Here is a 23773-nt window from a genome sequence, read left to right on the forward strand (position 1 = left end):
TTCCCAGAAACGGTAGCGTTTTTTCACACACTCCCATAAAACGGCCTGTTTCCGCCCAGAAACACCCACTTCCTGTCAATCACACTCCGATCACCAGAACGAAGAAAAAACCTCGTAATGCCGTGAGTAAAACTCCAAACTGCATAGCAAATTTACTTGGCGCAGTGCGGACATTGTGCATGCGCATTAGCAACTAATCGCTCCGTTGCGAGAAAAAAATAACGAGCGAACAACTCGGAATGACCCCCATAGTTGTTGCTTACATAAGGGTTATGTTACAGTTGAGATCAGTCGTTAGCTGATACTGTTTTGTTCATACTGTTAACTGGTTGCGTATATTCCAGGTTATACGGTGTGGATGGTGTAGGCTGGTATGAATCTTGCCCTTAGATTAACAAAATCCTTTCCTCGTATTGTCCATCTCCTCTGGGCACAGTTTCTCTAACTGACGTCTGGAGGAGGGGCATAGAGGGAGGAGCCAATGCACACCCATTCTAAAGTTCTTTATAGTGCCCATGTCTCCTGCGGAGCCTGTCTATACCCCATGGTCCTTACGAGTCCCCAGCATCCTCTACGGACTAGGAGAAAAAGATTTACCGGTAGGTTTAAAATCTTATATTTTCAACCTCATTAACTATGTTACTATATTAAACACCTAAAAAGTTATAGGGGCATATGTAATAGCCTGCGAGAATCTTTCGAAGCGTCTGTCTCTGCGCTTGAACTGGGCATGTGCAACATCTCCATTCTGTCTCTTATTCTGCATGTCCGGCCCCAGCTCTAGTAAACTATTATGAAATACTACTGCTATTTTGGTTATGATTCCGGGCAACTGGGAATCCTCCCTCTGCATTTGCCTATGCAATGGAAAGAGGACAGCATGCATGTAGTAGTGTAGTTTAGGTCTAAAGTCATAGCTTTGTCTGTATACCACAGTCCCTGCTTGTGTTCCGTTCTCCACTCTCTTGATCAAGATCATGTTATTACTCTGGAGCCTGCCGGCCGTTCGCTGTTGTGTACACAATATATTTATGAAACCTTACATCCACTTCATATAACCCGTCGGCAAATGAAAAAAATAGTGATGAAATGCCTTATTGCAGCGCCTGATGACTTTGGCTGCTGTGTTCGGTCCTCTCCATAATGTAATTGCAGGTCTGCAGAAAGGGAACTCTACGAATAAGAAATGAAAAGGTGATGGTCCTATGTATTATTCAATATAACTGGGTTATGACCCAGAGATTGCTCTTCTACTGCTGAGCAAAGTGCTAAACAATCCACATTGTCATGGAGTGGGCCAGCGACTATACAGATAGCTGGCTGCTGCTGATATTTACCGCTGTGCACCAGTGGCTGTAAGGACAAACCAATTACTGCACATGCAGATGTGGAGCGTAGGTTACAAAGTTCACCTCCGCCAGTCTCCTGAACATACATTAATGAGGGCAATGTGGCCGGTCCCTCCAGACAATGCCTTACACCAGAGGTAGAGCTCAGACACAGGATCTGCACAGCAGAAAGAATATATCATGCAAATTCATTCTGCAGCAGAGCCCACTGCCAAGTAGATAAAGCACGCCAGTAGCAGGCAGAGCAGTGGGAAGGTTAGCTTTTTGCGCACCTGGTTTTATTTTTTTATATATTTATTTTCCCTTGCAGTTACTAATTCAATCTATGTATCCCCTTTCATGCCCTCCAGCACCCTGCCCCCCTCCCCTTTCACTCATCCTGGTGCCTAATCAGCTCATCATCTGCAAGGCCCGGAGAATTTGGAACGTGATGCAAAAATGTTGTACCTATGCTATTTATCATGGTGGAACTGCAGTGGGAGCGCTATCTGCTCTGAAATTACTTTTTACTATTAACTGGCAGTTTAAATTGGCATGCGCATACATGGCCAACGTGAGCCACGCAAGCGCAAAGTTACTTGGCTCGGATTTGTGGGTCTCTGTCGTGGGTGGGGTATAGTTTATGCCATCATGAGATAGTGTTAGCTAGGGGCAGAAATCATAAATTAAATTAGCTGTCCCATAAAGGTCAATGGGGATGATTTTAAAGTGTGCTAACCTTTTTATTTTTATATATTTAATTTACTTTCTTTCCCATAGAGGTCAATGGGGATGATTTTAAAGTGTACTAACCTTTTTATTCTTTTTTTTTTTACTTTCTTTCCAGAGTTACTGTGAGGAGCCCAGCTACAGAAAGAACTGAGGAGATATCCATCCCTGAGCAACTACTTCCACCGTCACTGTGAGAAGCCCAGCTACAGAAGGAACTGAGGAGAAATCCATCCCTGAGCATCTCCTTCTACAGTCACTGTGAGGAGCCCAGCTACAGAAAGAACTGAGGAGATATCCATCCCTGAGCAACTACTTCCACCGTCACTGTGAGAAGCACAGCTACAGAAAGAACTGAGGAGAAATCCATCCCTGAGCATCTCCTTCCACAGTCACTGTGAGGAGCCCAGCTACAGAAAGAACTGAGGAGAAATCCATCCCTGAGCATTTCCTTCTACAGTCACTGTGAGGAGCACAGCTACAGAAAGAACTGAGGAGAAATCCATCCCTGAGCATTTCCTTCTACAGTCACTGTGAGAAGCACAGCTACAGAAGGAACTGAGGAGAAATCCATCCCTGAGCATCTCCTTATACAATCACTGTGAGGAGCACAGCTACAGAAAGAACTGAGGAGAAATCCATCCCTGAGCATCTCCTTCCACAGTCACTGTGAGGAGCCCAGCTACAGAAAGAACTGAGGAGAAATCCATCCCTGAGCATTTCCTTCTACAGTCACGGTGAGGAGCACAGCTACAGAAGGAACTGAGGAGAAATCCATCCCTGAGCATCTCCTTATACAGTCATTGTGAGGAGCCCAGCTACAGAAAGAACTGAGGAGAAATACATCCTTGATCGTCTCCTTCCACAGTAACTGTGAGAAGCACAGCTACAGAAGGAACTGAGGAGAAATCCATCCCTGAGCATCTCCTTCCACAGTCACGGTGGGGAGCACAGCTACAGAAGGAACTGAGAAGAAATCCATCCCTGAGCATTTCCTTCTACAGTCACTGTGAGGAGCACAGCTACAGAAGGAACTGATGAGAAATCCATCCCTGAGCATCTCATTCTACAGTCACTGTGAGGAGCCCAGCTACAGAAGGAACTGAGGAGAAATCCATCCCTGAGCATCTCCTTCTACAGGCACCGTGAGAAGGGACTGAGGAGAAATCCATCCCTGAGCATCTCCTTCCACAGTCACTGTGAGGAGCCCAGCTACATAAAAACGGAGAAATCCATCCCTGTACATCTCCTTCCACAGTCACTGTGAGGAGCAGGTGAGGCTGGACTTGGGAAGGATGGGGGGGGGGGGGGGGGAGTCACGGGGCAGGAGACTGGACCTTGGTGGGACCACAGGGCAAAGGAGTGTGGACCTTGGAGGGTGACACAGGGCAGGAAGGCTGGACTTTGTAAGGGTGGAGCATGGCATCCACTGAGTCACGCACCTTGGGCAGGAAGAACAGTTGTTGGTGGGAGGTGGCATGTGGAGCCCAGGACTGACAAAATAGGCACGTGGGCAGAGCTGTAGGTAATGTGAGTGGTGCATAAAACTATTTTAAAAAGGGGGGGGGGGGGTTGCAGGGCAGAAAGGGCTGGACCTGGGGGGGCACAGGGCAGGGAGGGCTAGACCAAGGGGAAGTGCAAGACAGGGAGGGCTCGACCTATCGGAGGCACAGGGATGGCTAGACATGGTGAGACAAGGCTGGACCTGGGGGAGCACAGGGCAGGATGGGTTGGACCTTGGCAGGGTGACGCATGGCATCCACTGAGTCATGCACCTTGGGCATGAAGACCAGCTGATGGTGGGAGGTGGCTGCTCCCGCTTGCTGGGAACACCAAGATGGTTGCAGATGGCGAGCCAGCCAGACATGGAGACACATCGGCCAGATTTTAAATTTGGTGTCAGATGGGAGCCAATTGCAGCTCGCAGATTGACAGCCAATGAGGAGGAGTGGCCGCCACTCCAAACTGGCTGCCAGTCCGCAAGCTGCGACTGGCTTGCAGACAGCTCCTAATGTGAAATCCATCTCCATGGCTGGCTGCCAATCCACCATCTGCTGCCAGGTTGCCGTCCCTGTCTGGGCCCAGGACTCCAGTCCCGACAGTCTTCCCCTGATGGTTAGTGTAATGGTTAGCATTACTGCTTCATAGCACTGAGGTTGTGGGTTCAATTCCCACCCCAGCCCTAACTGTGGAGTTCGTAGAGTATATTCTCACTGTTGTTGTATGGGTTTCCCCCAGGTACTCCAGTTTCTTCTCACAATCCAAATATATACTGGTAGATTAATTGTCTCCTGACAAAAATTAAACCTTGTCTGTGTGTCTACATGTGGTAGGGAATATAGATTGTATGCTGTGGAACATGTATGTGCTGTATAAATAACTGGTAATACATAAATATATTAGGTATGGTGCTCAAATGAAGAAAAAAAACCTTATCCAGAATGAGATTTATTCCAGATAACAGATCCTATAACTTTACATGCAGTCTACTACAACATATTTATTCACGTCTCTATTATCACTAATATATTCATTTGGCTGGCGTCATTGTGTTTGGTATTATTGATATCCTTAAGCACAGGATCAAGACGTTCAAAATCTCAACATTTTACTAAGTATTTTAAACATAACCCTAATCCTAACCCTAACCTACCCCTCCCCTCCCGTAGCCGAACTCTAACCTATGATTCCCGCAGCCTAACCCTAATCTATGTTTCCCGCAGCCTAACCCTAACCCAACACTCCAGCAGCCTAATCCTAACCTATGCTTCCCTCAGGTTGGTATTAATGTGACCGGCGGTCGGGAGACCGACAGTCACATGGCCTCCTCCAGCATCCCGACCCCTCACTATCCCGATGGTCAGCATGCCGACCAACAGGGACTATTTCCACTCGTGGGTGTCCACGACACCCATAGAGTGGGAATAGAACCCGTGGCGACCACAGGTCGCCACCGAGCCCGCAAGGGGCTTGTTGCACTCGCCCCTCCCCGCTGGGATCCCGGTGTCGGTATGCTGCCGGGATCCTGGCGTCGGTATGCTGACCGCCGGTCAGCCATACTACACCCCTTCCCGCAGCCTAACCCTAACCCAACACTCCACCAGCCTAACCCTAACCTATGCTTCCCGCAGCCTAACCCTAATCTATGCTTCGCGCAGCCTAACCCTAACCTATGTTTCCCGCAGCCTAACCCTAGCCTATTTTTCCCGCAGCCTAACCCTAATTTACCCCTCCCCCAGCCTAGCCTAACCTATGCTCCCTGCAGCCTAACCCTAACTTACCCCTCCCGCAACCTAACCTATACTTCACGCAGCCTAACCCTAACCCACCAGTCCTGCAGCCTAACCCTCCCCTATGCTTCTCGCAGACTAACCCTAACCCACCCTCCCGCAGCTTAACCCTAACCTATGCTTGCACAGCCTAACCCTAACACACCCTCCCGCAACCTAACCCTAACCTTTACTTCCCGCAGCCTAACCCACCCCCTGCAACCTAACCCTAACCTATACTTCACGCAGCCTTACCCTAAACCACCCCTCCTACAGCCTAACCCTAACCTTTGCTTCTCGCAGCCTAACCCTAACCCTCCCCCTAGTGCCAGCCTAACCCTAACCTCAGTACTTACCAGCGGGATCGGTTGGGATGCTGACTGTCCAGATGCCACTGTTAGCATTCCGGCCGTTGGGATCCTGAGCGCTGGATTATTAACTACATCCTTGTCATTGTTCTCTTACAAGCCTACAGACACAGTAGTGTAACTATAGAGGGTGCGGGGATGCAACTGCTATGAGGCCCGGCCGCTTGAGTGTCCTGAAGGCCCAGCAAGTAATCTCACTGTACCCCATTCGGATTTTTTAATTTTTAATTGGTAGTGCCGTGCCCCACGTTCGGAGCCGGCAATTTACTTCCCGGTGAGAGGGGGGGATGCAGAGCCGCGCTCGGTTTGTGCCCGGAAGCATAGCAGTAGCGGCACAGCGCGACGGATTGTGCTCAGAGAGTGCCACACAATCCCGCTGACTATGAGCACTTGAGTGTACTGGTCTGTCAGAGTCACGTGTGGGGGTTGCATGGAAAATACCTTCGTAAACGGGAAGCAGTCAGGGTCCGACGCCGGAATCCCGACACCATTCTGAATGCTGACACCAGCATCCAGAATGGGTGCACCATCCCGGTGCCGGAATCCCAAACGAGGAGACACGGCGGCGCTGGACAGGTGAGCCGCGGGGAGGAAGGGGGGGTGGGGTGGGTAGGTTAGGTCTAGGCTGTGTTCCGGGCTGTTAGGGTTAGGCTGCGGGGAAGGGGGTTAGGGTTGGGCACCCCCCACGGAGGGTTAGGGTTGGCTTTGGGGGGTGAAGGTTGGGTTTAGGCAGCTGGGATGGGGGTTAGGTTTAGGCACCTACGGGGGGTGGTTAGGATTAGGCACTAAGGGGGGTGGTTAGGGTTAGGCTGCGAGTAGGGAGGGTTAGGGGGGTGGAGAGAGCGGAGAACACCCCTTTATCACCCCTGTTGGATTTTTAAACAGCAGTATCCCGGCGTCTGTATTTCGAACACCGGGATCCCGTGCAGCGGGATTACATACTGATCCCCCGTAAACTATTACTGCGGCAATTGCTGAGGCTGAGAATAACTGGCCATAAAGGTCTTATAACCCAGGGCCAAAACTATCATTTTCATCACCCGGGGCAAGAAAGCAAAAGATCATATTATCAAATATTTAGAAAAAAGGGGATACCACTGGGCAACATTGCGCCCCTTGTGCTCCAAAGCATCTATCACATGGCCCCCCAGCAGCGTGTTCTCCACATGCCCCGTGTGTGTCCCCACACATTACACCACATCACTGTACAACATCATTACACTACATCACTACATTACGTGACTCTATACACTGCAATACATCACTACACTACGTACTGCAAAAGCAATGGGAGTTTGGAAATGGATTGCAATTGCAATTCGCGGTGAGAGTTCGCCATAAGAACGGCTGACAGGACCCAATTTACACCCACCCCTATGTTTGTAAGAATTAACACGGCAATGGATGATAACATATAAGCGCTGAGGTGGATGCACTGCCGTGATTGGACGTAGTGGAACGATTTTTTACTATTGCGTCTAAACTACACCACGCATGCATCACGATTGTGTCCGTGAAGAGTCGCAGATGCGATTTCAGATGCACACACGGAGAAGTGAAATGATAATGTAGTGGGCGTTCCCATTCCTGGGCGGTGTCATGGACAGACGCTCATCTGCTTACATACTGTAGGAGGCCATACTTGGACGGAGAAACTGCACCAGTCTGTATTACAGTGTGTAATGGGCATCTCAGTGCTTGCACATTCAGACACACGGATGTACACCACGGAATGACTTTCTAGCGGCAAATGCATAAAGTCGCAGACCGGCAACCGCCAATAGGCACAACCATGGCCTCTTCTGTCTTCACCCCTGAATAAGCCTCATAAAGTTCAAGTAAATCTCATACTACTTATGGAAAAAAAAGAAAAACTAACAAAAAAACGAAGAAAAAATATAGAGGGAATTTTTAAATAAACCAATAAAAAAAAATAGAAAAGAATATAGAGGAAAACTAAATCAAGCAAAAAAAAAGAAACAAAAGAAAAAGAAACCAATTTACAAAAAAAACTAAAAATGAAAGAAAAAAAAAGGAAAAGAAAACCTAAAAATAAACTAAAAAAATCTGTAGAATATAAATGAAATACAAACAAATAAAATGCAAAATATCTTTACACTGATTTAAAAAAGAAACACTCACGAGTAAATGGTCCCATACACATGCGTCTTCTCATCCTCTTCTTCGATAGAAAATATGAACAGTTTATCAGAAGGCACTTTGCGGTAGTAGGTGTTGCTGATGTCCCAGTATAACTCAATACTGTGGTGATTCACCTTCCCCACCACTGGCGGGTCGGGGCGCTGAATTTCGTCTTCTCCTGCAAAGAAACAGGGTTTTTTTTTCTATTTCTAAGCAACACTGAATTAAAATGGAATAATAGAACGTACATGGGATTGTCAGATATAGACAAGAGAAATGGGAATTGTAAATGTTGGGTAATTAGTTTGGAAATCCTTACATAATGTCGGGCCTTGCATTTGTCTGAAATAATTAAAAAGTGTATATTGATTTATATAGGTTTAGCTCAAAAGCATAAATTAGCATTTATAAGCCTCTGACAGCTAATTACATTAGTGATCATGAAGTTGTACTAGAGCAGTGAATCAACCCAACTGCATAGGAGGAATACAAAATGCACAGAGAAATACACAGAACGCAGGCCAGGCTATCAGTGATATTCTACTGCTGTGTACTGCTTCAAGAGGATAAACCTCCGCTTTTCTCATCATGCACCCAGTCTTAATAAGAAATAATCTGGTAATAATCTATATAATACGCAACGGCGGTCCGTTTGTGGTCCAGTAACAGGGGTAAGCACTGCGGGAAGAGAGCAGGGAGGGGGCAGGTGTGGAACCATATCCATTAATAACAATACAAAAATAATTAATGAGCAAGTAAATCAGACATTGCAATCTATAAAAGCACATGCATTATTGATCCAAATACCTCCATGGAAATAACAGACGGATTTAGAAGTTTAATATATGATCTGTCCAGTCTGGAAAGTGTCCCATCCGTTAACTTACTATGTCAGTGACTGATAGTCTGATGCTGTTTCAGTGGCAGGGAGGGGGCGGTGACGGCCTCCGCTTCTCCAAACGAAGGCTTGACGATGCTGTTGCGGTGGAGAGAAGAGGCCAGGGTCTCCGTCAGAGGACAGTGGCCTCTGTGTAGGACTTGCGGCGGCCGGCTTGTGCGACCCCATGGGTCAGGTAGTTGGCCGATGGTGCCGGGGAAGATTCAATATTGCGTCCTTGGACGCAGTTCAGGTCAGTAACGCAGCAAGAGGCGGCACTCCCGCTCTGTGGCTGAATCGCATCACAATACTGTAGCATGGTGAGTGCTATTCATGCAGTGCTGTTCTTTTAGTTTTGCTTTGCAAAATCCATTCGCCACCACCACGGCTGCTCTAAAGACCTGCCTGCCGCTGCTATATATGATTGAGATGAACCAACATATGCATATGCCGGTTTACCTCTGTTTGCCTGCTGCCGCCACAAACGATAGCTCTCTCCCATCCCCGGTGGCTGTATGGAGGAGACCTATATGCTGGGTCCCCTCAGCCTGCTGAACATCCGTTAACCCCGCTTCCAGCCAGAGTGCCTTTACATCGCTGCGGAGTGCCTGTACATCGCTGCGGAGTGCCTTTACATCGCTGCGGAGTGCCTGTACATCGCTGCAAACTTAGTGCCTTCACATCGCTGCAAAGTGCCTGTGCATCGCTGCGGAGTGCCTTTACATCGCTGCGGAGTGCCTGTACATCGCTGCGGAGTGCCTTTACATCACTGCGGAGTGCCTTTACATCACTGCGGAGTGCCTGTACATCGCTGCAAAGTGCCTTTACATCGCTGCGGAGTGCCTGTACATCGCTGCGGAGTGCCTTTACATCGCTGCGGAGTGCCTGTACATCGCTGCAAACTTAGTGCCTTCACATCGCTGCAAAGTGCCTGTGCATCGCTGCGGAGTGCCTTTACATCGCTGCGGAGTGCCTTTACATCACTGCGGAGTGCCTTTACATCACTGCGGAGTGCCTTTACATCACTGCGGAGTGCCTTTACATCACTGCGGAGTGCCTGTACATCGCTGCAAAGTGCCTTTACATCGCTGCGGAGTGCCTGTGCATCGCTGCGGAGTGCCTTTACATAGCTGCGGAGTGCCTTTACATAGCTGCGGAGTGCCTGTGCATCGCTGCGGAGTGCCTTTACATAGCTGCGGAGTGACTTTACATAGCTGCGGAGTGACTTTACATCGCTGCGGAGTGCCTGTACATCGCTGCGGAGTGCCTTTACATCGCTGCAGAGTGCCTGTACATCGCTGCAAAGTGCCTTTACATCGCTGCGGAGTGCCTGTGCATCACTGCGGAGTGCCTTTACATAGCTGCGGAGTGCCTTTACATAGCTGCTGAGTGCCTTTACATAGCTGCTGAGTGCCTTTACATAGCTGCTGAGTGCCTTTACATCACTGCGGAGTGCCTTTACATCACTGCGGAGTGCCTTTACATCACTGCGGAGTGCCTTTACATCGCTGCAGAGTGCCTGTACATCACTGCGGAGTGCCTTTACATCGCTGCGGAGTGCCTTTACATCACTGCGGAGTGCCTTTACATCACTGCGGAGTGTCTGTACATCGCTGCGGAGTGCCTTTACATCACTGCGGAGTGCCTTTACATCGCTGTGGAGTGCCTTTACATCGCTGCGGAGTGCCTTTACATCACTGCACATCGCTGCGGAGTGCCTTTACATCGCTGCGGAGTGCCTTTACATCGCTGCGGAAAGTGCCTTTACATTGCTGCGGAGTGCCTGTACATCGCTGCAGAGTGCCTTTGCATCCATTCTGGAGGCACTCCGCTACATAGAAACATAGAATTTGACGGCAGATAAGAACCACTTGGCCCATCTAGTCTGCCCCTTTTTTATTTTATCCTTTAAGCAATCTCAACCCTTTTTTAACCTTAATTCTATGTAAGGATATTCATATGCCTGTCCCAAGCATGTTTAAATTGCCCTTCAGTCTTAGCCTCTACCACCTCTGATGGGAGGCTATTCCACTTATCCACTACCCTTTCTGTGAAGTAATTTTTCCTTAAATTTCCCCTGAACCTCCCCCCCTCCAGTCTCAATGTATGCCCTCGAGTTCTAATACTTCTTTTCCTTTGAAGAATGTTTCCCTCCTGAACTTTGTTAAGACCCTTGATATATTTGAAAGTTTCTATCATGTCCCCCCTTTCCCTTCTCTCCTCCAAACTATACATGTTAAGATCTTTTAGCCTTTCCGGGTAAGTTTTGTGATGTAGGCCATGCACCATTTTAGTTGCCCTTCTTTGTACACTCTCTAATGTATTTATATCCTTCTGGAGATAGGGTCTCCAGAACTGGACACAGTATTCCAGATGGGGCCGTACCAATGACCTATACAGTGGCATTATCACTTCTTTTTTCCTGCTACTGATTCCTCTCCCTATGCAACCAAGCATCTGACTTGCCTTTCTCATTGCTTTGTTGCATTGCTTTCCTGCCTTCAAGTCACTTGAAATAGTGACTCCTAAATCTCTTTCCTCCTCAGTAGTTTCCATTATAGTACCCTTGATACTATACTTAGCCTTTGGGTTTTTGAGACCCAAGTGCATGATTTTGCATTTTTTAGCATTAAACTGTAGTTGCCACGTTCTTGACCATTTCTCAAGCCTACCTAGGTCATTAATCATTTGTTTGACCCCTCCCGGTGTGTCTACCCTGTTGCATATCTTTGTATCATCTGCAAAAAGGCATATCTTCCCTTCAATACCATCTGCAATGTCACCAACAAAGATATTAAAGAGAACTGGACCAAGTACAGATCCCTGGGGTACTCCACTGGTAACATTTCCCTCCATAGATTGCACTCCATTAACTACGACTGTCTGTTTCCTATCCTGCAACCAGGTTCTTATCCATTTAACTGATTTATAATCCACCCCCAGGCTTTCAAGTTTATTTAGCAGTCTGCGATGTGGGACAGTGTCAAATGCCTTACTAAAGTCTAGATATGCTACATCTACAGCTCCCCCTTGTTGCCTTATAGGTAATTGTCTGCACTTCGTCTAATATTAGGGCAATAGATGTTGTCTGAATCAAAATATAATTCATTATAAATAGGCGATGTTACCATAGTGGACAGTATAGTGGATATATATAGTAAGGAATAGATATGAAATAAGTTTGAATGTATGAGGTAATGTTTAGCTGATTTAAGAAATTAGGTTTGTGTATGTGTTTATATAGATATACTGTATATTTGTGTTTTACAGCAAGATGGTAAAAAATAGTGTAGGGAACAGGTTTATTCTGCTCTAGTCATAAATAAGGCCAGAGAGGTTACAGTAAGATCAAGAGTCATTGTAGAGAAAAGGTATTAGGCCATAAATGATAATAGGTATGTGACAGAGCTCTGTTGGTCATTGGAATTCACAGGTGTGCTTACAGTAGATCAGAATCTACTGGTTTGTCTATTGTCCAGTGAAGGTTAAAAGCTAGGGAGTATAAATTAACTACTATGAAAAGAGATCACATCCATTGATAAAACATTGTGTAACCGACCCCAGGAAAACTTGTCAATACAACAGAACTTTGGATGAAAAGACATTCCAGATTTTACAATACTATACTTGCTTAAGGCAGCGTGGACACCACACTTTTATGACACCATGCCTCCGTGAACAGGACACGACAGCCCAGTTCAATGTTTGTTTTATTACACCTTGGAATCTGACAAACCTATAATTACCTATTCCATTGGAAACTATGAGAATATGATAGTTTGAATTGGTAAAATATGAGATAAAAGGACCAGACTTGTAGTTAGGAGTTAGAAGGAAGAGGGAGAGGGAGAAGAAGAAGGAGAAGGAAGGAAGTCAGTCAGGAGGAGAAGTCATGGAGAACATGCAGAAGGAATGATTCTTGGGATGGCAATCTTTAACTTGCAAGTATACATTTTATGTTAGCAATTGAAACTGTTTGTGAAACTTATGTCATGTTGTTTTATGTTATGTAACGAAGGAAGCATATATAATTATAATTAGTATATATATCACTACTGTGTATATCTTATTCTGTACGATTTGATCTGCCTGTAAATAAAGAATCATATAAAAAGAGCGGTAATATTCAAGCTTGAACTCTCTTTAAGGAATCTTAACTTAATAACTTCATAAGTCATATGTATAAGGACTGCATATATGTATCAGCCAATTAGTTTGTAAGCCTGACATAATATATTTGCAGATATATATGATAAATGCATATTAATTGAAATATATCCATATATTAAATACCATATATGATATATTAAATATTAATATTCATAAATATGATTCCATAAAGCAATATTGGCGACCACGAATTGGACTTGTTATTACTGAATCTGATTATCTGATTTATAATATTTATGAGGAGTAGCAAATGCTATAAGCTGGCTACCAAATCTGCAGAATCACGGTGGGGATGTATCTATGAAAATTTATTACCATTGTGTAATGTCAATTTTGTATTCTGTATAACCTAGGATAAATGTGTTAGTGCAATATACGTTATTTTAACTAACATAATATCTATTAGGAAGCAGCACCAAAGGCTATAAGCCTGCTGGCAAAATACAAGATCACAGTGGAATAGGTTACAAATGAGAATAAAGAATTTAAAGGCCTAGAATAGAAAATGTGCACAGTGGAAAAGAGTATTTCCAAATAAATGTATAAATGTACCAGGTATTAGAGTTTAACCTTAAGACACCGGTCAATCTTAAGGAGAGGATACCTTCAGTACTAAAAACAAAGAATATATAAATTTAGCATTGAAATGTTAAAAATGCAAAAGTTTTCTGTAGCATTTAGAAAAATGCGCAGAACTGCGGCTCTAGAAGCCAAACAGAAATGTAAAGAAGAATCAGGTTCACGTCTTCGTAAGGCGTGCCTGACCATTAATGCAAAAATGCATTCGTTATTTAAGTCCCTTAAACAGAAAAATAAACAGAAAAAGTTTGGGGCAGAAGCGAAAAGCCTGACAGTTTGTAATCAAATTGTCAAGATCTCTGATGAAGAGATAACATCCAGCAAGCAAGCTGAGATAGAAACACCAAACAGGAATAGTGTTGAGGTATGTGAAACTCTGTACACAGAGTCTACAGGAGTCAGAAATGACTTAATCAGTCAAGATCCTAAAATTAAGGAAAGTTACATGTTGCAGGACTGCATCAATGTGCAGCGCATGGAGTCTGCTATGGTCACACAGACCACCAGCAGAACAGCCTCTGTGGTAAAGGAAGAAAGTAGCAATGTGCCGGATGTGTCTATCATCAGACAGCACATTAATGTAAAGGAGGTAGCAGCAATAGGAGATGTCCCCTATACTGTGTCTAGTAAGGGGGAAGATCATTGTAACTCAGATTATGAGTATTCTGCTGAATACACTCTCAGAGTTCCCAATGTAAATGAAGAATTTGTTATGCCCTTAGGCAAAGGTGAATTGTCAGCAGATTTAAACACTGATAGCAGCAGTACAGTGCACACAGGGGTGGGGAAGTTCCCCATGGTGAAAACTCCCATGGCAACCAGAGTTGCAAACCTTGAAATGTATTCACCTGGAAACATGTTTAAAGGGAAAATCCATGAAATTAATTCAGGAATGCATGTTTACAAACAAAGTTCCCAAACTTATGTAACCCCCACAGAGCACTCAGAGACTTCTAGTGATGGTGCAAATGTTTGCATGCTCTCAGAGAGACCACATGCAGAGTGTCATTCTGCAAACCACACACCAATTAACAATGACAAAAAGGATCACCAGGATGAAAATGTTTTTATGCCCTGGTGCCATAACCATTTTATTACAGGTGTGGAAAGACAGAAAGCCCTGGGACCTGCAATACATATTTGGCAAAGTTTAACAAGTTTCTCTCCCCACAAAAGTAGGTTTTTTCAGAAGCTCCAAGATTCTTCCAAACTAAGGAGCCACACCAAGCAGCAAACGCTATGGTTAAAGACAGTCTGGGACCAGGCTGCATCACAAGGGAGTATGGTCACAAGTGAATACGGTAGTATCATTCCTTTACTTGTTAGATCCAATGAAGCCATTGTTTGCTTTGATGTTCAAACAGCCACAGTTTCCAAATTAAACCTGCATCATATCTGCAGCGACAATTGTGCTGTCATTGACACACAATGTGACAGGAAAGATTGGCACAGGCCAGAAACAATTGTTTGTTTGTTATTCAATCGTTAAAAGACACATTTGTAAATTCTGTACCTGATAACATGCAGCAGATAGGACAGAATGCATAGCAAGCTATGTTAAATCACTGTATAAATATCTGTGATAGTCATTGTATGTATTTTTGTTTGATTCATAGTAATCCTGGCAACCTGTATACAGAATGGTGCAAGACTCCAAAAAGACTCCAATTTACAAGGGAAAAGGTCTTCATTAACCCTTTCATCGCTGCTATCCAGCAAAATCTACATAGCATCCCTAAAGACTGATATATGGACAAATCCTCAAGGAGTTTTCCAGTTTCACAAGAAAGGGGAAGGTTTTCATTAACCCTTTCATCACAAGTAATCATTACTTGTCTTTCAAACTACATGTACACTCCCACAACAGTGTACAGCACATCTCATCACTGTGATTATACAGAACTGTCTCATCCCTTCATATACCTTAATCACATATATGTAAACATTTGTCTGAGATATATTTTATATCATTGCATATATACCTTGTAAATATTTTATGTTTTTTTTTATATATTACACAGTAGATACTACCTATGCTTCCTTCGTAAAAGCTTCAAAAGTAATTAAATATCTAATACAGGATGGTATACCGCGTTATAACAAATTGGGCCGAGATTATTAAGTGGGATGAATAATTCTCTTAATAAAGACTGTCACAAGTCTAAGATAATTATTTGTAGCATAACAGGGTCACTGTATATGCACATGGCTGCATATAAAATAATATTGGATGGAATTAGATATATTTAAAGCCATTCCTAAATGATATTTAATATCTGTTTGAAGCAAAATTATATTCATTTATTGTATTGATAGGATGTTACTATATACACATCAAAAGCATTTTAAATAATTATTAGTCAAAATATAGGTAGGATAGAAAACGCCTTTATATGGGTTAAACTGGTATAAGTTTATGTAAGATTGAGATGTATAAATAGGTACAAGGTAGAATAAGGAGATTTAAGACTGCATGGTAATTTATTCAGTGAGGAAATACAGAACAGAGTAGGTGTACTACTCACAGCCATTTGTGGTACTATTGCCCGAAGACAATTAAGACCTACTATTAACAAGCAAGGAAAGAAAGAAAGAAAGAAAAAAAAAAAAAAAGACTGTTTCATATATGCCTGTTCTATTCAAAATCACAACCTGTTTGTGCAAAAGCAATATGGACACTGGTCACAACTGCGGCATTGGATAAACGCAAAGGAAACAGAACTGCTAAAGACTGTATAAAGACTATTACTGAGGGTCGTCACAAGTACTGAATGTTCAAGACACAGCACTCGACGTACACAGCCCTCTGCCTCAAACAGCGAAATGGCAAGCAAAGGAGCAGCTGCTACGAAGAATTCTACTTCTAGTAATGGTGCAAATGTTGCAAACGCAAGGCCATAATGCAAACGCAAGGCATCTCCAATTGCAAGCAAACCACGCAGATGACAGTCTTATCCCAGTAAATTGCTACATACAAGAACAGCAAAAATGTCCAAACGTACTGATCCAGATACAGAAAAAAGGTCTACAATTGGGCTATGGTATTCCAAATGTCTGTAGAAATTAGTTTTCCTCATGAATACTGAATAAAAACCTCAGTTTTGTCTGCTTTAGTTAAAAGTAGAATAAGGTTAGGTAAGCTAAGAATTTTTAGAGATTTTTAAAATCACAATGGTTATTATTATTACACTTATGGTATATATTAGGGTTACAACAAAAGTTATGTTTTGAAGAAATATTTTGAAATGTATTTGGAAGCAATTACGCTAGTTTAATGTGTGGCCAATCAAAATAATTTCTCATGGCCACAAGGGGGCGACTGTTGCCTTATAGGTAATTGTCTGCACTTCGTCTAATATTAGGGCAATAGATGTTGTCTGAATCAAAATATAATTCATTATAAATAGGCGATGTTACCATAGTGGACAGTATAGTGGATATATATAGTAAGGAATAGATATGAAATAAGTTTGAATGTATGAGGTAATGTTTAGCTGATTTAAGAAATTAGGTTTGTGTATGTGTTTATATAGATATACTGTATATTTGTGTTTTACAGCAAGATGGTAAAAAATAGTGTAGGGAACAGGTTTATTCTGCTCTAGTCATAAATAAGGCCAGAGAGGTTACAGTAAGATCAAGAGTCATTGTAGAGAAAAGGTATTAGGCCATAAATGATAATAGGTATGTGACAGAGCTCTGTTGGTCATTGGAATTCACAGGTGTGCTTACAGTAGATCAGAATCTACTGGTTTGTCTATTGTCCAGTGAAGGTTAAAAGCTAGGGAGTATAAATTAACTACTATGAAAAGAGATCACATCCATTGATAAAACATTGTGTAACCGACCCCAGGAAAACTTGTCAATACAACAGAACTTTGGATGAAAAGACATTCCAGATTTTACAATACTATACTTGCTTAAGGCAGCGTGGACACCACACTTTTATGACACCATGCCTCCGTGAACAGGACACGACAGCCCAGTTCAATGTTTGTTTTATTACACCTTGGAATCTGACAAACCTATAATTACCTATTCCATTGGAAACTATGAGAATATGATAGTTTGAATTGGTAAAATATGAGATAAAAGGACCAGACTTGTAGTTAGGAGTTAGAAGGAAGAGGGAGAGGGAGAAGAAGAAGGAGAAGGAAGGAAGTCAGTCAGGAGGAGAAGTCATGGAGAACATGCAGAAGGAATGATTCTTGGGATGGCAATCTTTAACTTGCAAGTATACATTTTATGTTAGCAATTGAAACTGTTTGTGAAACTTATGTCATGTTGTTTTATGTTATGTAACGAAGGAAGCATATATAATTATAATTAGTATATATATCACTACTGTGTATATCTTATTCTGTACGATTTGATCTGCCTGTAAATAAAGAATCATATAAAAAGAGCGGTAATATTCAAGCTTGAACTCTCTTTAAGGAATCTTAACTTAATAACTTCATAAGTCATATGTATAAGGACTGCATATATGTATCAGCCAATTAGTTTGTAAGCCTGACATAATATATTTGCAGATATATATGATAAATGCATATTAATTGAAATATATCCATATATTAAATACCATATATGATATATTAAATATTAATATTCATAAATATGATTCCATAAATCAATATTCCCCTTGATCTATTATTTTCATCACAGAGTCAAAAAAGTCAATAAGATTTGTTTGGCATGATCTCCCACCAGTAAATCCATGCTGTTTTGGATCCTGTAAGTTGTTTGATTTAAGATATTCCACTACTCTTTCTTTTAATAGTTTTTCCATTACTTTCCCTACTACTAATGTAAGGCTTACTGGTCTGTAGTTACTTGCTCTTCCTTGCTTCCACTTTTGTGCAGTGGAACTACATTTGCTCTTTTCCAGTCCTCTGGAATAGCACCTGTATTTAGTGACTGGTTAAATAATTCTGTTAAAGGTGTAACCAGCACATCTTTTAGCTCTTTGAGTATCCTTGGGTGTATCCCATCTGGTCCCATTAATTTATCCACTTTTAGTTTTGAAAGTTCTGTTAGGACCTTCTCCTCTGTAAATGTATTTTCATCTACCTTATTTTTATGAATGTCCTTGCAACTTAACTGTGGCCCCATCCCTTCTTCTGTAGTAAATACTGAGCAAAAATAATTATTTAGGTGATCTGCTATTGCCTTGTCTCCCTCCACCAAATGCCCACTCTCTGTCTTAAGTCTTATTATTCCTCCATTTGATTTTCTCCTTTCACTTATATACTTAAAAAAAGTTTTGCCCCCTTTATCTACTGACTGGGCCATTTTCTCCTCAGCTTCTGCCTTTGCACGTCTGATCACTTTCTTAGCATCCTTCTGTCTGTCCAGATACACCTCTTTGTCGTTATTATTTTGAGTCTGTTTGTATTTCCTAAAAGCCATCTTTTTTGCTTTCACACTAGTTGATACTTCTTTTGTGAACCACACTGGCTTCCTTTTCCTGGTGCTTTTCCTAACCATTTTGATACAAAGGTCTGTTGCACTTAGTATTGCACTTTTCAGTTTTTTCCACCTCTCCTGCACTCCTTCCAAGTTCCTCCAGTCTGCCAATGAATCACTTAAACATCTCCCCATTTTTGCAAAGTCAGCATTTCTAAAATCCAACACCTTTGTGTTTGTGTGACAGGAGTTGGATCCTGTCTTTATACTAAACCATACTGCTTGATGATCACTGAATCCCAGGTGCTCACCCACATATATATCAGTTATCCTATAACCATTTGTAAGAATTAGATCTAATATTGAGTCTTTGCGAGTGGGCTCCCTCACCAATTGCTTGAGAGATGCTCCCTGTAAGGAATGTAGAAATTTGCCACTTGTAGCTGAACTTGCAAAAGACCCCTCCCAATTTACATCAGGTAAATTAAAGTCTCCCATGATTATGACTTCTCCCTTAAAAGCCACTTTAGAGATGTCCAACAATAGGTTCCTGTCCAAATCCTGCCCCTGGCCTGGTGGTCTATAGATCACCCCAATGCGAATAATGTCCTTCTTCCCAGTTTCTATGGTGACCCAAAGGGCCTCAGTTTTGGCTTCAATATTTTGTATTAAAGTAGCATTTATGCTTTTTTTCACATACATTGCTACCCCTCCTCCTATTCTTCCTATTCTATCTTTCCTAAATAAATTGTATCCTGGTATAGCTAAGTCCCAGTCATGATTCTCATTGCACCAAGACTCTGTAATTGCCACAAAATCCAGGTTATCCCTTGTCATTATCGCAATTAGCTCTGGAATTTTGTCTCCTAAGCTCCTAGCATTTGCACACATAGCTTTAAGAATTTTGTCTGTGCATTTGTTATTAGTAGCCATGTCCAGAGCGTACAAAATAAATGACAAGTTTAAAGTTGAAATTACCTGTTTGGGGATGTTGCTCAGTATTTGTTTTCTTTTACTAATCAGTAATCATACTCTGTCCTTTACACCATGACTACACCTTACTAAATATGAAGATATAGTACACCTGACCACAATGGGTAAATGTTCAAAGGAGGTAAACACCAGTCAGTATGCAATAATAAACTGTTTCACCGAGCAACTTCCCCACACATGCAATGACATTTACAAGAAATCATTACATCAAGAAACATACATAAGTTTGCATAAGAGAGAACTGTAGTGAGCAGATTGGGGATGCCTTTTCAAAGGTTTTTAAAAACAGATAATATGCATAAGATGAATTACATACTTTTGAGGCATTAAGGCAGTCCTTTTGTGGTAGTGTTGGTGTGTTGATGTTTCCCTTCTGTTTTCCTTTGGCTTAACGCAGGTATAACGCTATTTTTATAATAACACTTTTATGTCAGCACTTCTATGGAAGCACTACCAGCCGATGGCTATCCAGCCGTATACTAGACTTCAAATAGGAACAATATCCATGTGAATGCAATGATTGCAAACTCCACCCAATACAATCCCCCTTTAAGCTAAGGCCATAAATTAGCTTAGAAAAACAGACATTACATACCAATAAGGCAGCCAACTATATCTTTACAAAGAGAAAAACATACAAAAAAAAAAAAAACTTGCTTTTTTATTATACCTAGACTATTCAATCATGATATTCATTTGACATAATCAGCAAATGCAGTACAACTTGCTGGGATGTGTAGTTCCACGAATCATACCTAGACTATTCAATCATGATACACATCGCCAAGGTTTGCATCGCCCCGACAGTGTCCAATACAAATTTTACCAACAAAGCACATGATAGTATAGTACTCGTACATGAATTTACCTACAGCGCTCAGACATTAACCATCCCGTGCCATTCTTGGTTATATATGCAGTGTTCATATGATTATACTTCTATTATATTCTTTTCTTTGTGTCCAACACTGCGGCACTAAACCAGCAGCGCCCAGCCTGATTACAGCAGTGTTCCATCCACCCCCTAGAGCTACATTGGCAGTGCCTATATGTTATTACACCTGGCAGGTGAGCCATCAGTGTTGCCTCTTAAACATTAATGGATTAACGGAGAGGGTTTCATTGACTTCTGAGTAGGTGAGTGCAGGAGCCGTTGCGTTGTGACGCTATGTGAGTATTGCCGCTTTCAGAACGCTAATGCCAGGTCGCAACCGGGAATTGGAAACGGGTCCTTCCCGGGTGCGACCTGGCATTGGACCTTGAGAATTGGCTTCCTGACATGGCATATTGCCGGGTCGGGTTGCCGTCGGGGACGGGGACCGCAGCGTCATCGGTGGCGCTAGGAGATGAGAACATCTCTGGGCCGCCTCTCTCTCTATGCTGTGAACGGGTACCGGGTCGCATCAACCCGGGAAACTTGTTCCCACTGCACCTGACCGGGTAATAGCCCGGGAATAACCCTTCTTTATTCTCGGGTTGTATTACCGGGTCAGGCGAACCGGGAATTCGGGACTGATCCTTTCACACCACACAGCGACCCAGCAATATACCGGGTCAATACCGGGTTATTTATGCAGTGTGGAAGGGATATAAATGAGCCGATGCAACATAAGGGGCCTCATTCACAGTTGAACATAGACGCAAGTTTTGCTTTTTTCCCACCATAGTTTCTACGTTGTATAAGTGCACATGATGGCTGATTGTCAGTTCTTGATGTGTCCTCTGTCCTGATATCTCAGACACATTTACTGCTTACAATTACCTGCACCAAGGTGGTCTGGGAGGGGTTTGTAGGGTGTGTCTATATGCGGCGAGAGTCCAGTACACTGATGCGTTCCAAGGTCACCAAACAGACCCAAATGTGCCGTTTTGGTGTTGAATGACTTGTGAGTATTAAATGCCGCTGCAAGTTGCGTCCTGATGGCAACAGACATGAGCTGTGTCTGATTCACCAAATACATCTAAAACACATCCAATTAAGCAAATATACCTGATGCAGATGTCTAATAGCAGGATTACATTGTACTGAACACCCGTTTTCAACATATAAAGCATGAACCCTATTCAGTTTGGGAAGGTAGCGGATAAAAAAAAGTTGACATTTTAGATTTGTGTCGTGTTTGATTTACTTACTTTTAACATGCTCCATGTGACCCGAGTACTTTTTTTGAATATTAATTGTTTGCATATTGTTGCAATTTCACATCACGGAGAGCTGGCGTTCTAGAATCAGTTCCTTGATACAAGCTTGTGGATTGATACTAATTTAATACAGGACTTAGGCTGGATACAACCAGAACGAGATGTCAGCGGACCCGCCATCGTGCCGACAGAGCTGCTGATTCAGTTAAGCCTATACACTTACCGATCGGCATCTCAAAGTGTCGGTCCAGTCATCCAGCTGGGACGAACATTTCAATTTAATGTCAGTCTCCTGCAGTAAGTGTATGGGCTGTAGGCGGACTGCCAGTACACACAGCCAGATGAGCCAATATATCTGCAGATACTGTATATTATCTGTACAGCCGACACAATACGTCTGTGAACGATGTCGGTCACAAACATATCATTTGTATATACCCGCCGACCTGCTCAAATGGCCGATATATCGCCTCGTTTGTACCGAGTTATTCTGAACATCAGTTATGATTTTACATTATTTCATTCTGTTACAAGCAGTGGATAATTCATGGTGGAATTATCAATTCTTACCGATACAAGTTGCTTCTAGTGCACAGGTCACTTTCCCATTGATTATTGTTTAGGACTCATACTCAGTTTGGGAAGGCTGCTGATAAAAAAGTAAAAATGTTTTATTTGTGTCTTGTTGGATTATTATTATTTTTTTAACAGCCTCCATGTGACCTTATTACCTACACTTTCTGTCCTTTTACTGTAATGTGTATGAATTGTGTTTTTATGCCTCATTTGTGCTCACAGGGAAGCCACGCCTCCTACTGTATTCCTGGCGCATCTGCAGCAGTAATTTGCATAGAGAGGGAGGAGCCACAGGGAAGCTATGCCTCCTTTCGTATTCCTGGCGCATCTGCAGCAGTTATTTGCATGGAGAGGGAGGGGCTACAGGAAAGTCACGCCTCCTGTCGTATTATTGGTGGATATGCAGCAGTTATTTGGTTGGAGAGGGAGGGGCTACAGGAAATCCACGCCTCCTGTTGTATTCCTAGCGCATGTGCAGCGGTTATTTGCATGTAAAAGGAGGGGCTACAGGAAATCCACGCATCCTGTCATGTTCCTAGTGCACCTGCAGCAGTTATTTGCATGTAGAAGGAGAGGCTACAGGAAATCCACGCATCCTGTCACGTTCCTAGTGCACCTGCAGCAGTTATTTGCATGTAGAGGGAGGGGGTCACCCTGCTACCTATGTTACTTGCATATCACATTTGCAGGCCAACTCTGCATAAGTAGAAAAATGGCAGATGCGTTTCACGTTTGCACTCAGGGCCTGTTTCAGGGATGTGTGCAATGCCGATATTTACAGAGATAACCGACAGCATCTCAGTTCCTGCGTGACCATAGGGTTACTCAGATGGTCGCAGGATCTGCGACCACTGCTGTGTGTTTGTACGCAGTTGCTGGGATCTGCGAAGCCGCCCATGACCACCTCAGTGCATTTCCAGACGGCTACAGCATTTGCATATTTTTGCACGCCCGCTGTGTACAAATCCTCAGCTGCCAATGCATTAGCGTCCATCTCTCAATCAGGCCCCTCAGCCACAAACTGCGTCAACCTCTGCAAAAGGAACGGGGCATATTTGTATATGTTTAACATTAATTGGAATTCTTACATGTTGGTCTTGTATAAAGCGCAATGAAATATTTTCATATGAATAGCTGATGGGTTAAGTACTACAGGTCATCATGAACATTTGCATAATAAATTTCAACACCACA

At 43.0% G+C, this 23773-nt stretch overlaps 1 protein-coding gene and 1 long non-coding RNA gene across 3 annotated transcripts in view; one reads left to right on the forward strand and one right to left on the reverse strand.

The window, feature by feature from the left end:
- FANK1 (fibronectin type III and ankyrin repeat domains 1) overlaps positions 1 to 23773 on the reverse strand; it is a 196009-nt gene that overhangs the window by 104895 nt on the left and 67341 nt on the right. For both annotated transcript variants that reach the window (XM_063962235.1, XM_063962234.1), the window contains exon 2: positions 7837 to 8014. In XM_063962235.1, the coding sequence (XP_063818305.1) occupies positions 7837 to 8014 (178 nt within the window). The remainder of the gene's footprint in view (positions 1 to 7836; positions 8015 to 23773) is intronic.
- LOC135056727 (uncharacterized) overlaps positions 1 to 23773 on the forward strand; it is a 57028-nt gene that overhangs the window by 12422 nt on the left and 20833 nt on the right. Inside the window, exon 2 of the long non-coding RNA XR_010244055.1 lies at positions 2176 to 3331. This is a non-coding gene — a long non-coding RNA (uncharacterized LOC135056727). The remainder of the gene's footprint in view (positions 1 to 2175; positions 3332 to 23773) is intronic.

Source organism: Pseudophryne corroboree, chromosome 3, assembly GCF_028390025.1.
Source record: "Pseudophryne corroboree isolate aPseCor3 chromosome 3, aPseCor3.hap2, whole genome shotgun sequence".
Taxonomy (NCBI): Eukaryota; Metazoa; Chordata; class Amphibia; order Anura; family Myobatrachidae; genus Pseudophryne; species Pseudophryne corroboree.